At 32.1% G+C, this 14,618-nt stretch overlaps 1 protein-coding gene across 1 annotated transcript; it reads right to left on the bottom strand.

Annotated features, from left to right (window-relative positions):
- Positions 1-1,983: 1,983 nt before the first annotated feature.
- Positions 1,984-12,626, bottom strand: LOC126769934 (zinc finger protein 850-like). The gene is made up of 5 exons (XM_050488938.1): positions 12,295-12,626; positions 11,506-11,652; positions 11,338-11,418; positions 10,930-11,007; positions 1,984-8,254 (listed from the first exon to the last, which is right to left on the bottom strand). Exons 1-5 carry the CDS (start codon positions 12,433-12,435, stop codon positions 4,004-4,006), a joined length of 4,698 nt encoding a protein of 1,565 aa, XP_050344895.1. The 5' UTR covers positions 12,436-12,626; the 3' UTR covers positions 1,984-4,003.
- Positions 12,627-14,618: the final 1,992 nt, after the last annotated feature.

The raw sequence follows: 14,618 nt of genomic DNA, 5'->3' as shown, positions 1-14,618 counted from the left end.
TTCATCTTTCAACCCGCAACGCAACAAAACTATTGTTGTTTAGCGGTAGAATATTTAATGAGTGGGTGGTACCTACCTACCCAGATGGGCTTGCACAAAGGCCTACAGTCAATTCAATAATTATCATGAATTTGAACAATTTTTTTTGGACTCCGCATTACTTGCAGACCTGATTTATTAAAAGCAACCAACTGACACCAACTATTTGTGATCGTGCAGCAACAGCCTGCAAGCAAGTTAAAACTTAGGAATAGTTACCTAGCAAGTGTCTTCATTATTGATTACATTCGTTTAAACTTATATTTGCAGAATTTTTCCATTACAATTAAAAATATATTTGCTTAATTTAACACATCAAATCCTTTATAAATATTCTACAATTTTCTACTTTTTTCATATTTTTCTTCTCATTGCATATTTTATGTAAATATATTAATTACAGAATATTAGCTACGTAACAGCATAACCGATTTTAAAGAATCAAATTCTCATTTCATGCGATTAACGACATTCTTAATTAAACTACTCTAAGTTTTCGATTTCATTCATTTTTTCAAACGTGTTCAAATGAAAAATTGTTAAGGATTTCTTTACATACTACAACAGATCTGCTATTCACATTTATGGAAGTAACAATTTAATGTACTAACAATTATTTATAAGTAAGCTTTTCAAGGTGATGCAAATAACACGAAATAACCTCATTTTTGCAATAAATGTAGGTGACACATTATAGCAATTAAAAAGAAATTATAAGACATACGTCATCATATATTCACAATCTAAATTAATTGAAAAAAACTAAACATTTCTAAACTAAAAAGTCGAAAACATATTCACATAAATGTAATGCCTGTTTTAAATATAATCCTTAAAATTAATGACGAAATCATTGTTGTCTTTTAATATGGTACATATAAATTAACAAACGAGTAAGAAAACAAATATATAATTAAATTAATCTTTTCACAAATAATATCAAATAAACTCGATTCACTGCAAAAAATTCATACGTTTATATTACAAATGCGAAAGTAACTATGTCTATCTGTAACGCTTTTAAGGCAAATCCACTGAACCGTTTTTTATAAAATTTGGTATGAAACAGCTTGAAACTCAAGGACGAACATCTTACCCGCCACTTTCCCCCTAAACCAACAAAAAAAAATTATCTTCACGTTTGTATAAATAAAAACTAGTTATGATAACAACTCTTTTGAAAAAAGCTTAATTTAAAATACCCCATAGTAATTGTTTTTTAAATGTTAATGTCTAAAAATAATCTTACAAGTACTTTCGCAGACTCGTTAATGGATAATGGAAATGGATAATCAATGCTATACCCTATTCCAATCGGCGTAGGAGTAAAGGTAAACAAACCGTAGATTTACAAATTGCATGCGATTTTCTAATTGTTCTGCTGTGTTGCACTATAAACAGTTCTTGATTTATTTACCTTTAATTTTAATACAACTATTCCACTTAACTAGTTCTAACCACATTAATTTAACTTTCGAAGATCCGATTACAACTTCGCGGACGCCATTTTTTCTCGAATCCATAGCGAATATCATAGATTATTAAAGATCCTGCGACCAATTATATGGCGTCAATTGATATCGGTGTCAAAGATATATTTTATAATTTAGTGACATCTAATGTAGATATTATTTCGGTAGGTATATAAACTTTGCCACTTCTATTTCACATCTATTGTCTATGTTTAATTAAATTTGCTTTTGATGTTTACAACAAACACTATTAATAACATCCTATGAAGCTACTATTTCATAATTTGTGTTTGGAATTAAATTTCTAATATATATAATATAAAGAATTTAAACAGGTAATTAAACACATAATACTTTAAAAAAATGGAATAGGTTTTACATGTCTGTTTCATTGTATCATACAACAAACTTGTCAAAAGTTAATTTAAAGTATGGATATGGGTAAATTTGAAAATAAAACACAAAATTATTATTAAGTCACTTTATTGAAACCACGAAGATGACAAAAATAAACCTCATCTATGGACAAATATATATGTATTATTAGTACAATGTTAACGCGGTATTCATAATTAGGGTGTAAAGTTTCAATTTATAATTTAAATTAATTTGACAAATTCTTTCATCATCAAAGCACATTATTAGTTAAAATTTACGTCGACGGTAATTTTATACAAAAACACCTAAATTACTTTAAACTGTACACTAACAATGATTTGTCGTATAAATCCTTTTATATAAGTCAAACTTTCGTACTTTGTTATATATTTTTACATAATTGCAAACATGGGCACTTCAGAATCAATCAGCTTATTATATTAATATTTACAGAATCGTTTCATTTATCTTGAAATCAAATTAGTAAAAATATTCATTCAAAGTGATTGTGAATTATTGCCATTAATTCTGTCTTAAAATGAACAATGCAATACTTTATATGAGAATATTTAAAAGTAGAAATACAATTCATAAAACCACTTATTACAATCATATATAAAGTGTGTAACACCATCAAGCGTCAAAAGCGCTAGATAGATTAAATAATATGCCTGAAATAAAATGGTAATAATGAGCTAAATAGCACTTATCGCGTTGAAACATCGCTTTTTGATTTATTTTATAATCACAAATCATTTAGAAGCCGAAGCAAATGCATAAAATTTTATTTATACATTAATAATCACCAATGTGGATATAAAACGTAGGTGAAATATGTTTTTATGTAAATGAATACAGGTACATATTTATTGCTATAAATACAGAATTTTATATTTTTTTATCGTCCCTTCAACTGATAAATTTCTGTATTAAAAAATGTTGCTAACATTTAAAGAAAATATATATCTTAATTTTTACAAAACATAGTGATGTGTATAGTCTGTGGTTATTACAATGTTATATGTAGTTTATAATAAAATTTAAATGCATTTTATCAAGCCAGTTTTGCAACATACAATTTTTTATATATAATTTCTCTTAAGCTAAGATAAACTCAAATTTTTGGCACTATTATTAAGGTGATTATATTATACAATAAAAACATATATATGTATACTGTAATAGGAAAGTTAGATGTCTGAATAAATAAGGTATTCGGAACTGGCTGGGTTTTTTTTTACTTTACATCCTCAGAATAAAAGAAGTTATACAATATACATGTACGAGTAATTGTAAGCATATATTATTAAATAAAAAAGTTAGGCCGCTTTTAATAATTAACCATAGATGAGGAAATATGTCCTTAGTGGTTAATTTAGTTTGTATAAAATATACATTTCAAATTACTATAAAATAATCAGTACATTTTAATAAAACTTAATCCGAACTTTGTTTACTCAATCGAAATAATGAAAGTCGTAATTATAAGTCAATTTAAGATGTTTATTTACATACTAAGAGTAAAACCGAAATTAAAACTAAACGATACCGACGATCTACGCAAACTATAATATTAATTAAAATAATATTAAGGAAACATGTCATTCTTACAAGTATAAACTTTTAACACTGTAGTGACTGATTTAAAAGTTTTGGCCCAATTCCAATATTCAAAATATAAGATAAGAAAAAAAAATCATTTCACTTACATGCCAGTATTATCAATAATAATCACTAAACCTATTCATTGTTTGCAATGGCAGCTCATAAGCCACAATTACTATGAATAATAACGATAATCATAAAAGTAAATTTATAAAATAAATAACAATATACGTGAGCAGACTTAAAATAGCAAATGAAAATGGATAATTAAAATTCTACTCGCCGAATGGCATACAAAGGAATGACAACATAAATATTATTAAAAAAAAAACCTTCAGTACCATGCAACTGATATCAGATAATCGGGACGATTACTGAATTATATACAATAAGAAAATGACACTTAATATCACTCAGTTTGACCACTGACATAACAAAACTCCATTCACTTAAGTCACGGATTTATATGATGCTTTCATGGTCCTTTAACTTGAATTTTAAAACAAAGATCAATGCGACATTTCGATGTGCCTTTGCAAACTCTTTTTGTTCATATAGAACCGGTCACACATAGCACAGGGGAAGAATACTTTCTCGTTGTCGGAGTGTCTTGCTCGTGTGTGGGAGGACAAATCAAGAGCTCGGGCAAAATAAACTTTGCAGATATTACAAAAGAATTTAGTGGGAGTGGCGTGCATCGATCGGTGAGCAATCAAGTCGCGTGGGGTGGCCACGCCGTCGCCACACTGTCCACACGTGAACTCGCCGGGGGGCGCGGGTATCACTTCGCCGTCGTCCTCGGACTCAGCGGAATCTTCGCCGTGATGCAAAGCCCGATGTGAATTTAAAGCCTTCACACTATCGAATTGGGCACCACAGACTTCGCACGCTTGTACGTCTTCCTCCAATTGTGTAGAACTTCCTTCCCCACCCTCGTAGTGCTTCTTCATATGCACGATCAATGTAGATTTCCGCGTAAAGCTCTTGTCGCAGACGGGACAAAACACAGAGTTCGGCTGATGAACTTCGTCCATATGACGCTGGTATGCCGCTCGCTTTGTAAATTCTTTATCGCAAAGGTTGCAGTATCTGTCTTCGGCACCCCCTGATAAATTGTTCTGATGATCCATTTCGATAGAATCGTCTGATCTCAATTTTTTATTCGGATTTACTACAGTCACTTCTACTTCTGGTGGCAATCTCCTTTTAGCCAACGAGGCTGGGGTCGAAGTTGATGATTTAGGAGGAACTGGACCAGCATCCACTACTTCGTGTTTACTCACTTTACTAGTTACTTTGTTTTGAGGCATCCAAAGTCCAGAATTATTTGCTGCGGCTTTACCATCAGGGGAACGTAGGTGCCAGCCTCGGTGGCTCTTTAAGGCAGCAATTGAAGTATAACTCTTGTGACATATTTCACAATCAAACGTCTGAGGTTGATTCTGAATCTGGTTAATACACTGATGATTTTGTAGAGCCAACAATCCGACAAACTGTTTTCCACACGTGTCGCAGGGATAGCGGGCTTGATAATCAACGCTGGGATCGACTGAATCTTGATCACCGTCGTATTCTATGTCCATTTCTGGATTCATATCTTGCGATTTACTTGAACTTTGATTCGCATTATAACCCAGAAGTTCTCGGGCATGTGCTGCCTTCAGATGTTCATAAAGTTCTAGGGTTGAATTTAGCGGTTTTCCACATATTTTACACATTTGAACGCTAGACTTGTGGACATTTTTTCTATGACGATAATACGATTTTTTGTCTGAAAAAGTTATTTTACAAATAGTACAGCTCGATCTGCCTTCATTCGAAGAATGTGTTTGGGTTTCAGAAGCACCACTTGCACTGGCATTTATAATTCCATGTTTAGCGCGTTTGTGCTTCCATAAACTAGTTCGAAGCGGAAACCTTTTGTAACATAATTCACAGGAATATGGCAAAGCGTCTTGTGAAGTCTGTTGCATATTGTTTGAAAGGTTAGTAAAATTAAAACTATCAAATTGTGGAGTCGACAAAATCGCACCGTTCTCATCCACATTGTAATCGTCTTCCTCGGTGGACGCTTGCATAGTATTCTCTTCACTATCGTTCCTATCATTAAGGAGATCTGCATGCAGAACCTTTTTATGTTTCCATATATTTTTCTTGTGCATGAATCCTTTACCACAAATATCACAACAATAAGGTGCGTTAGGAACATAAGGACTAAAACCAGGTTGCATTGAGAAATGACGAATTGGTTTTCCGATGATTTGAGGTCCGAAACCTTTAGTTTCACCAGGCTTTCTATTAGTTGTAGGCACTTTGGAATGAATACGCATATGGTTAGAATAAGCTTGGCGGCTTTTAAATGATCGTATACATAACTCGCAGAAAAATTCAGTTTCACCACCCCGTGTGTTCGCTCCTGGATGGGCTTGCTGGACATGCTCAGATAACTTTTGCGGAGTACTGTACGAGTTCGAACAAAGACTGCAAGGATAAAATTTAACTCGCAAGTGTGTATTTTTATGCTCTGCAAGTTCTGATGGACGCAAGAATTTCTTTTCGCATTGGTCGCAGTGATGAGCGACTTGATTGTGTTCCGCCACCTGATGATCCGTCCAAGCGTCGACGGTTTCAAATATTGCATTACATTCTGTGCAAGAATAATGATACTCCTCAGCTTCCTCTTTTACAAGAGATATATCAGGTTCGTTTGTATGCATACCTAAAGATCTATCAGAATGTTCCATATATATGTGCTTATTAAGATCAGCAGTTTGCTCGAATTTAGCATCACAATGTTGGCAGTGATGAGGTTTTTCCTCGTTATGTATTATTTTTAAATGTTTAACCAAATTTGGGTAACTACTATTCTTCTTACCACATATAGGACAATCTGTAGGTCGACCATCAACACACTTGCTTTGATTATCAGGATCAAAGCTGCCAGCGTGTATAGCTACAGCATGGTCATTAAATTCTTGCAAACTCAAAAATTTCTCTGAACATAACTCACAGCATATTTCGACTGTGCAATCTCCATTACGTATGTGTCTCTTTCCTATACTTTTCTCTTTAAATCGTAAACCGCAATGTACGCAAGAATGAGGGAAACGAGATTGACCGTCTTCATGTACATCAAGAACATGCTTCATAATGAATTGCTTTAATTGAAATTTGGCTGGGCATAATTTACACGCGTAAGATCTTGCATTAAGTATATCTTTGTATTGAACTTTGACGTCTTTAGGTTCAACTTCTAAAACTATATCATCAGTGATACCATTTTCATTATATATTATTTTCCAAAGATCAGTACAAGTATTAGATCTCATGTGACTGAGCAGAGCCCCTATATGTGTAAAAGTGACCACACAATTGTAACATGTATGCTTAGGAACTTTATGTCCATTTTTCTGTAAATGTTGTATAACAGCTTTTCGACGAGGGTGTTCTTTGTTACAGCAAATACAGCGTTTGGTGTTAATTTGTTGTATGATATCACGATATTTGAGAATAAAATCTCTTTGCGTTTTCGTAATATAAACTTTATCTGGATCAATATCTTTTTCACCTTCATCGCCATCAACGGCATCATTCGGATCTACGGTTTCGTCAATTTCTTCATTTCCATCACTATTATAGCAATTTGTTTGCAAATCCTCGTTAATCTCAACAACGGGTGCTATACTCATAGGTGGCAAATCGTCATCATCCTCATTTTCTTCATGATTGATATTTTGTTCATCATTTTCTTTTTCTCCGTTTTCATCGTCAATTTCTTTGGCATTATCGTCGTCTGCGTCGGCTTCTTCCGCAATATTATTTTCTATGTCCATATTATCTTGACTTTCGCCATTATCTTCGCGATTTTCTTTTTCGTTATCGTCATTTGTCTCCACCATGTTATTTTCATCTTCTTGAGTATATTCAGCATCATTCACTTCGTGATTTTCGTCGCCTTGGATGTCATTCTCTTGCTGGCGAGCTATCTCAATCTCATTTTCTGAATCCATGTCAACAGTATCATAATTCTGTCCTTGATTGTTTTCATCGTCAATTTCGTCATCTTCTTGTTGGTGAACATAACCATCTGGCTCTGATAAAATTGCTTCTACTTGAAATGAAGCAATCTCTGGCTCTGAAATTAATGTTTCTGGACTTTCCGGTCCCGAATTAATTATTTCAGGTTCCGATACTAAGACTTCTGGTTTTGCAGTTAATAATGTCTTTAAAATTTGAGGTTCTTTTTTCTTAATTTGCAAATCTTTAAGAGCCTTTATGCGAAGTGGATATGGTAAGTTGTTTTGGGAATTTTTCCCTGTTCTTATTGGTATAGGCTTTGGTGGAGCAATAATTTTCTGAGGCATCATTTTAGGTGGCATTGATTTAGAATGAAATTGCATTTTGTGGCTTATAGGATTTGGCATTAATCTAGCCTTAGGATTAAACGGGTTCGGCCTGAATTTTGGTTGCATGTGAGCATGAGATTTCTTTGTACCAATCTTGTTGGTGTATCTGTCGAAATTATGAGCTGTAAGTTCATGTCGTCGAGCATTGTGAGAATACCGGTAGGATCGGCCGCACACTAAACAATCCTTTGACGCAAGCTGCTGAATACCTTGGCGAGCATGTAGAGTTTCTCCCGATGGGCGCATGACAGTAATCGAAACTTCAGGCATGTTAGGCATGTGTGTAAATGTTTGCTGTGGCTGCATCATTTCTTCCTCGTCTTCATATTCTTCATCTTTCTCGCTCTCCATTCCCTGAAAGAATAAATGTATTAGATTAAAATTTTAATAAGCATCCAAAATATTATTTTAATTAAATGTTTTATATGAATAGTCTTTTTATTTAAACAATGGAGTAACTATAAGAAAAAAAAACAGTAAATAAAAAACCAGAATACAATAAAAATAAAAGCTAATTTTAAATATATACAATATATAATATATTTAAAATAATCCATATATTCGAGCTAATAACATTTCAAGTGTATTCATCAGTAAATAAATTTGGTATCAGCACCAATTGTATCCAAAGTCAAAATTTTCGCGATAGAGAGCAACTTATTTAAAATACAGTTGCAAGATTTGACTCACATTAAATAAATGAAGTTAATAAAATTAACTCTATAAAAAATAATTTATAAATTAACAAAGCTATAATAATGTATGTGTGGTAAGATTAATAATCTTTTAGATAAAATTTACCATTAAAGAATTGGTAATATTTAAGACATTGTTATTTTTAATGAAATTATTACATAAGTCCGATAAAAAAATATATAACTTATTTAACTTTGTCATCAAATAATTTTTTAATAATATTTTTATCACTTAGTAGTATTATATAATATTAATATAGAATATATACTTTATTAGTACAACATAACTTTTTTAAATATAACATATAAACCAGAATGACTCTTTCTTTACCATTGATTTTAAAAAATGCACAAAACTTTTTTCTCCATAGAAAATATTAGTTAGCCTTCTTACAAATAACATAACAAATTAGAAGAGACTTAATATTTTAAGTTTTTAATTTATACATATTCGTTTCTAATGTCTAAGAAAAAACCGGGTAATTAAATTAAGAATACGATTTCTCTAAGAAGATATGCAATTGGTACATATCGAAATAGTGTGTTCCCTACATATAAAGGTTCCACATTTCTGACAGAACTGTTTAGTTCTACGATCAAGTTTCCTCGAATGAAAACAAATCTTGCATCTCCTCCTATTCTTGTAAAACTGTGTGACATGTTCGAATGTAGAAAATTTTATTCTTTTAACATCAATGTTACTGAAGGAAGGTATATGTTCCTCATTCTCCATTAAACTTATTGCCAGCTCTCTTATAAATAAGCGCCTTTGCAAAACACTGTTTGTATTATATGAAGTCCAAATAACTTGAGCATTAACAGATGCGATATTTAATAGCATGAAAAATAAAGTAAGAGTCCAATCATTAGAGTGCTGCATCGTTGTGTAGTAATGCATTAAGACATCAATTACTTCTACTGATGACTGATATTTTTTATACAACGAAATTACAGATGTGTTGTTACTAAATCCTCTTTTATAGAAGTTCGGATCATTTGTCAAAACATTGACAACTTTTGAATTATGATTCACATATGAGCATAGACACATATCATTATCTAAGAATCCCTTGATAAATGCCCTTTCTTTTCTATAATGAGATAAAAAAAATGGAGGTATAATTTCACTATTTGGGTTAATTGCACCAATACTATACAATTTATACTCATTCTTCAGTCGTTTCATCAGAGAATTGGATGTGAACCAACTGTCCATTATAACCGTCCGTCCCGTGCCAGCCAAATGTTGAACCAATTTTGTGGCTATTTCATCACACCCAAAGTAAGGATCTGTAATCACATCTAAGTTTGTCACATAAAAATTTACCGGATCTATCAATAAAACAAGTTTAAGTCCACTTTTGAAACTTCTCTTCTCTATATTATATCGAAATGGGCAAGGGCCGTGCACTGGTAATATGACATCATCGATAACAACTAAATGACCAACATCCAATGAAGTTCTACAGTTTAAAGCAAATATTTCAAAAACTTTCCTCATTCGCTTCATAACATCAAACTGCACAATGCTGTCATCATCCTCATTACTAAAACTCATGTTTTTCAGAAGGAATTTAAATCTGTCTAATGTCATTGCATTTCGAACACAAAGTGCTCCATAGTCATTGTGCCAGAGGTCACTGTATTTTTGATGTGTAGGTCGCATTATACCATGATAATACAGTATTCCAATTAGTGCCCTGATTTCAATCACGCTTGTAGTTTCCGATATATTATTATTTTTAATAATTTTTTCATTTGTTGAAGTAACAATCAAATCTAACAAATCGTCAGTAAATAGCAATTGCCAAGCCGCTTTAGGTTGAGGACAATTTTTAGATGGAACAATATTACGTTTGCGTAAATTGATGACTTGTTTTATCTTAGCCAAAGCTTCCACAGATGATATTTTAGGGTTCTTCGATACCATTTTCCTGTTCCTACATAAGTATCCATTTTTACAATCAATAAAGTCATCAAGCACATTGTCATTATTCAATTCCGTCTCGGAATCAGAATCGTGATCAGACTGATGAATTACATCACATTCTTCCATAGATTGAAGAGAGTCAATGACCTCATCTTCTTGGACCATATCCAGTATGGCATGAACTCGATGCCAATCCAACCGAGGATCTATATTTTTCTGTGGATGAAATTAATTCAATTGAACTATTCTCACACAAGTGACCTAAATAAATACTATACAACTAATACGCAATGACGATTACAAAGTAAAGAGTGAGGAGTCATATTAATCACCAGTATAATATGTCAACACAATATAATTGAGACTTGACTCAAAGATAAGGAACTTGGCCACTTAATCTTTACCTTATCACTTCTCGGTGTGAGCCCCAGAGAAGCCAAAATAGGTGGCCCTTCAGGTTGCAGTCTACTTGTTGAGGCATTCTGAAATATTATATTTAACATTATTATCCTGTAGACAATACTTATGTTTAGTTATAACCAAAAATATATTGGAAATTTAAAAACCTTATCTTAAAAATGAAAATTTAACAACAATTGTAATATTTCATCTAAATATATTATATTGTTATAACTATTTATTATATTTAAAATCTATTAGGTTTTTTGAACATTATAGTGTGCTGACATGGCATGTGGTATGCTGATGTCCTTGAAATAAAAGTTAATTTCATTCAAATCTTGATGTTCCAGTCACACAAATTACATCAGTTTAATAGTTATAAAGTAAAATTTAAACAAATCTAAACATACCTCACTATCAGGATATGATCCATCAATAACCACTCCATCATCATAAGCTTCATCTGATAAGGGTTCACTTTTTATTTTCACCTGAAAAACACATACCATACACATAGTAAATATTATCTGACATGAGGTTAAAGATTAGAATCAACATTCAGGAAAAAAAAAACCCACCTCTTCTAGTTGGTTGCTCTCCTTATTTATAAGAGACTGTAACTTGATTTGTGTTCTTTCACACACTGTCTTAAATATATGCCAGTTATTAACATTGTCCATGCATTTCCTGCAGACATTAGTTGGCAGGTCGTCATTTTCGCTTATCTGAAAAAATAATGCGCACCTATCATTTTACTGAAGCCAAAAAACGCGCACGTTTCATCATCTCTCTCTATACATGAACCGAAACCGCGCCTCATGACTATATAGATATGGCGCGAGGAGAAACTAAGTAGGCGTAGGTATATCCGCGCGTCACGGAGCGCCTGCTTCTCGACCGAATAAGTAGAAGCGAGTCGAGTGGCAACCAGCGAGCCCCTCGAGGGTTACCGCTCAATATAAGCACACACACATCCACAGCGCACTCACGCCGACACTGACGCTCGCTCGAGGGACAAGCTGCAGTGGCCTGGTCGTCCGATAAATCAATACGCCCGATGTCCAATGCCATGCCTATCTAGCGATATGTAGGCCCCTCCCGAAAAAACCTCCGGGAATAAAACCAAACTCGACCCTCCTCATATGAGCTAACCCTCGCCGGCTGCACGAAATGCGACGCGACACGGCCACGACTCGAGCGATAGCCGGGGAACATTACAAAATGGTGGACGTTCTTACGACATCTTCACCTAGACGCAGCGTTGCCTGTCATTATACGAACAGAGCCGGATGACGAGTTCTCACGTACACCAAGGGTCTACTTTCACTAAAAACTCCATTCTGACACATATTTATTACATTACATACCTGCACTGACACGCAATCTTTAATTTTCGAGGCGAGGACAGGAGGTTCCGTGTCATCCGAACTGGTGGTAGGAAATATCGGTAGTAATTCGCATCGAGATGACAAGCACAGTCTACAAACACTATCATAATTCACACTCATTGTAAATAAACAAAATTTTTAATGTTTTAACACCTTCTACAACATTTAAAACACAGACGCCATGTCACCACGACCACTTCAACACAAAGCACTGCATATCGTTCTTGCTTGAGCACGATAGCGGCTGATGATGAGGATGAGAAGTCGATGTTCGGTCGGAATAGCTGGGTCGAGTCGCCGACCACCTGTCGTTCTGCGCATGTGCGCGTTATATGGCGTCAATCGTACCAACCTTCCACAGACGAAAAATGAGTATTTTCATAGAACGTAAACCATTGAATGGAACAAAATGTATGTAATGAAATAAAACTTTTAAATTATTGGTTTTCTTTTGCTATTTTTCAGTTAAAAAAATACTATTTAATTTATTTGCTTCAGTACATAAAAATATTGTTTTTTAATACAATGTGTATGAATCTTTTATAGATTCTGTATTTTTGTAATTTATGTGAATCTATAACAATTAGACCGATGACACAGAAAAAATGCATTTACTACGCTATAATTAGCTACAAATTGAAAACTACTATAAAAAAAAAGAGATATTTTATTGAGATAGTTGTTAAATTGTTTATAGCTAACCTGTATCTGTATTTATATAGAAAGACAGGTAAATAAAAAAACATTTTTGATATTATTCTACTATTGGAACATAATCTTAATTAAATTTAGTTATATTTTTTGGCAAAGATATCTGCAAAGCATAAGTGCTATAATATATCAAAAGATAGCAAAAAATTTATTTTTCTTTAGAAGTTTGGTACCTACTTCCATTCAACAATCAAAATCATTATAATTTTTTATTGCATCATTCTGATTCTTTAAATTTAAAACACGGCTACGGTTAAGGTGTTAAGTAGTACAATAGTTAAAAAAGAATCAAGTAGTTCAAAACTTATGAAAAACGAAGATAAAGGTTGGCGGCATCTGGCTTGTATTGTCTATCTCTTTCTAAAGTTATATCTAATGTGGCGCCCGATTCAAACTTCGACAAACTTGTCATTTATACAAATTGTGGCGGGCTATTTAAAAATTATACATAACGCTTTTTTTTAAAATAAGTTCTTATGTTGAAAAAAAGAATGAATTTGCAGAAAAATAACAAATGTTCTTACTTAGAGAATTGTACTTTTATTTTTTAATGAGAACTTAATAGTATTTCATGATAATTAATAAAATTTAATTTATGAAACATATATTGTATGTTTTTTTTCTATTCATTTGATTTATTATAGAGTATACAATTAAAAATATATACTATAAGATTAATATAAACAAGACTTAGTTTGTTATATCTTGTATAATGAATTACAAAATTATAAGTTGACGCTAAATGTATTGGGTACTAAGTACCAACTTGGCACAAATATTTAAAATCCTATGCAATGAGCATTATTTATTTAAATTATTATCGTTAATATCTGGATTGCATTGATTGTATTTTTAATACTTCAGTAGATTTATTATTCCATATTAAGAATAACTTCATGTTAAAAAAATATCGGTTAACTGCTATCATCTAAGATATATTTGCAATTTGTAACAAGGTCGTTTGTAAAATCATGAAATATAAAATATAGTTTCACCGAGCTTAGACAATTTATCTATTTTGACATCGATGCATTATATTTCACACAAAAATTATTATAGATATGATTATAATTTATTACTATTACCCAAGACAAAATAAGTTTTTGTTATTATTTATTTTTTAACCAAGCAAAACTTCAAATTTCCTGGAAGACTTTTTTTATATTTTCTTTTAGGGACAGGATATATAAAAAATTTTTGTTTTAATTCATATATTTTTTTATTTTTCTCACAAGCAACATTAAATGCCACAACAAGTAGGAAAGGGTTACAGAATACTTTCTTAACTTAATTTTTTTTACATATGAATTTTTTTATTAAATTATTAATACAAATATTTATATTAACGAACGATATATTTCAATTGCATTTACATTTTAACACACAAATAAGGGCTTTATAATCTAATTTACTATATTGTAATGTTTTTTTTTTATTTGACATTATGTGTCTCTTGTTATCTATTTTAGGACTTAGTTTAAATCTGATTACATAGGTACAAAGGAACTATTAATTTATGACTACGAGAAATATTAAAAATATTTAAAATATCACAGGAAAGTGTAAATATATTTTTAATAATTAATCTTTCA

The sequence above is a fragment of the Nymphalis io genome, chromosome 8 (genome assembly GCF_905147045.1).
Source record: "Nymphalis io chromosome 8, ilAglIoxx1.1, whole genome shotgun sequence".
Classification (NCBI taxonomy): Eukaryota; Metazoa; Arthropoda; class Insecta; order Lepidoptera; family Nymphalidae; genus Nymphalis; species Nymphalis io.
The sequence above is the reverse complement of the archived record's forward strand: the minus strand, read 5'-3'. Positions and strand labels throughout refer to the sequence as shown.

Bases quoted from the DNA above. Each gene is read 5' to 3' on its own strand.
- LOC126769934 (XM_050488938.1), bottom strand. From the start codon at position 12,435: ATGAGTGTGAATTATGATAGTGTTTGTAGACTGTGCTTGTCATCTCGA. The intron at 11,419-11,505 runs GTGGGTTTTTTT...TGTGTTTTTCAG, and splicing joins AGAGCAACCAACTAGAAGAG to GTGAAAATAAAAAGTGAACC. The intron at 8,255-10,929 runs GTAAAGATTAAG...TTATTCTTTCAG, and splicing joins TCACACCGAGAAGTGATAAG to GGAATGGAGAGCGAGAAAGA.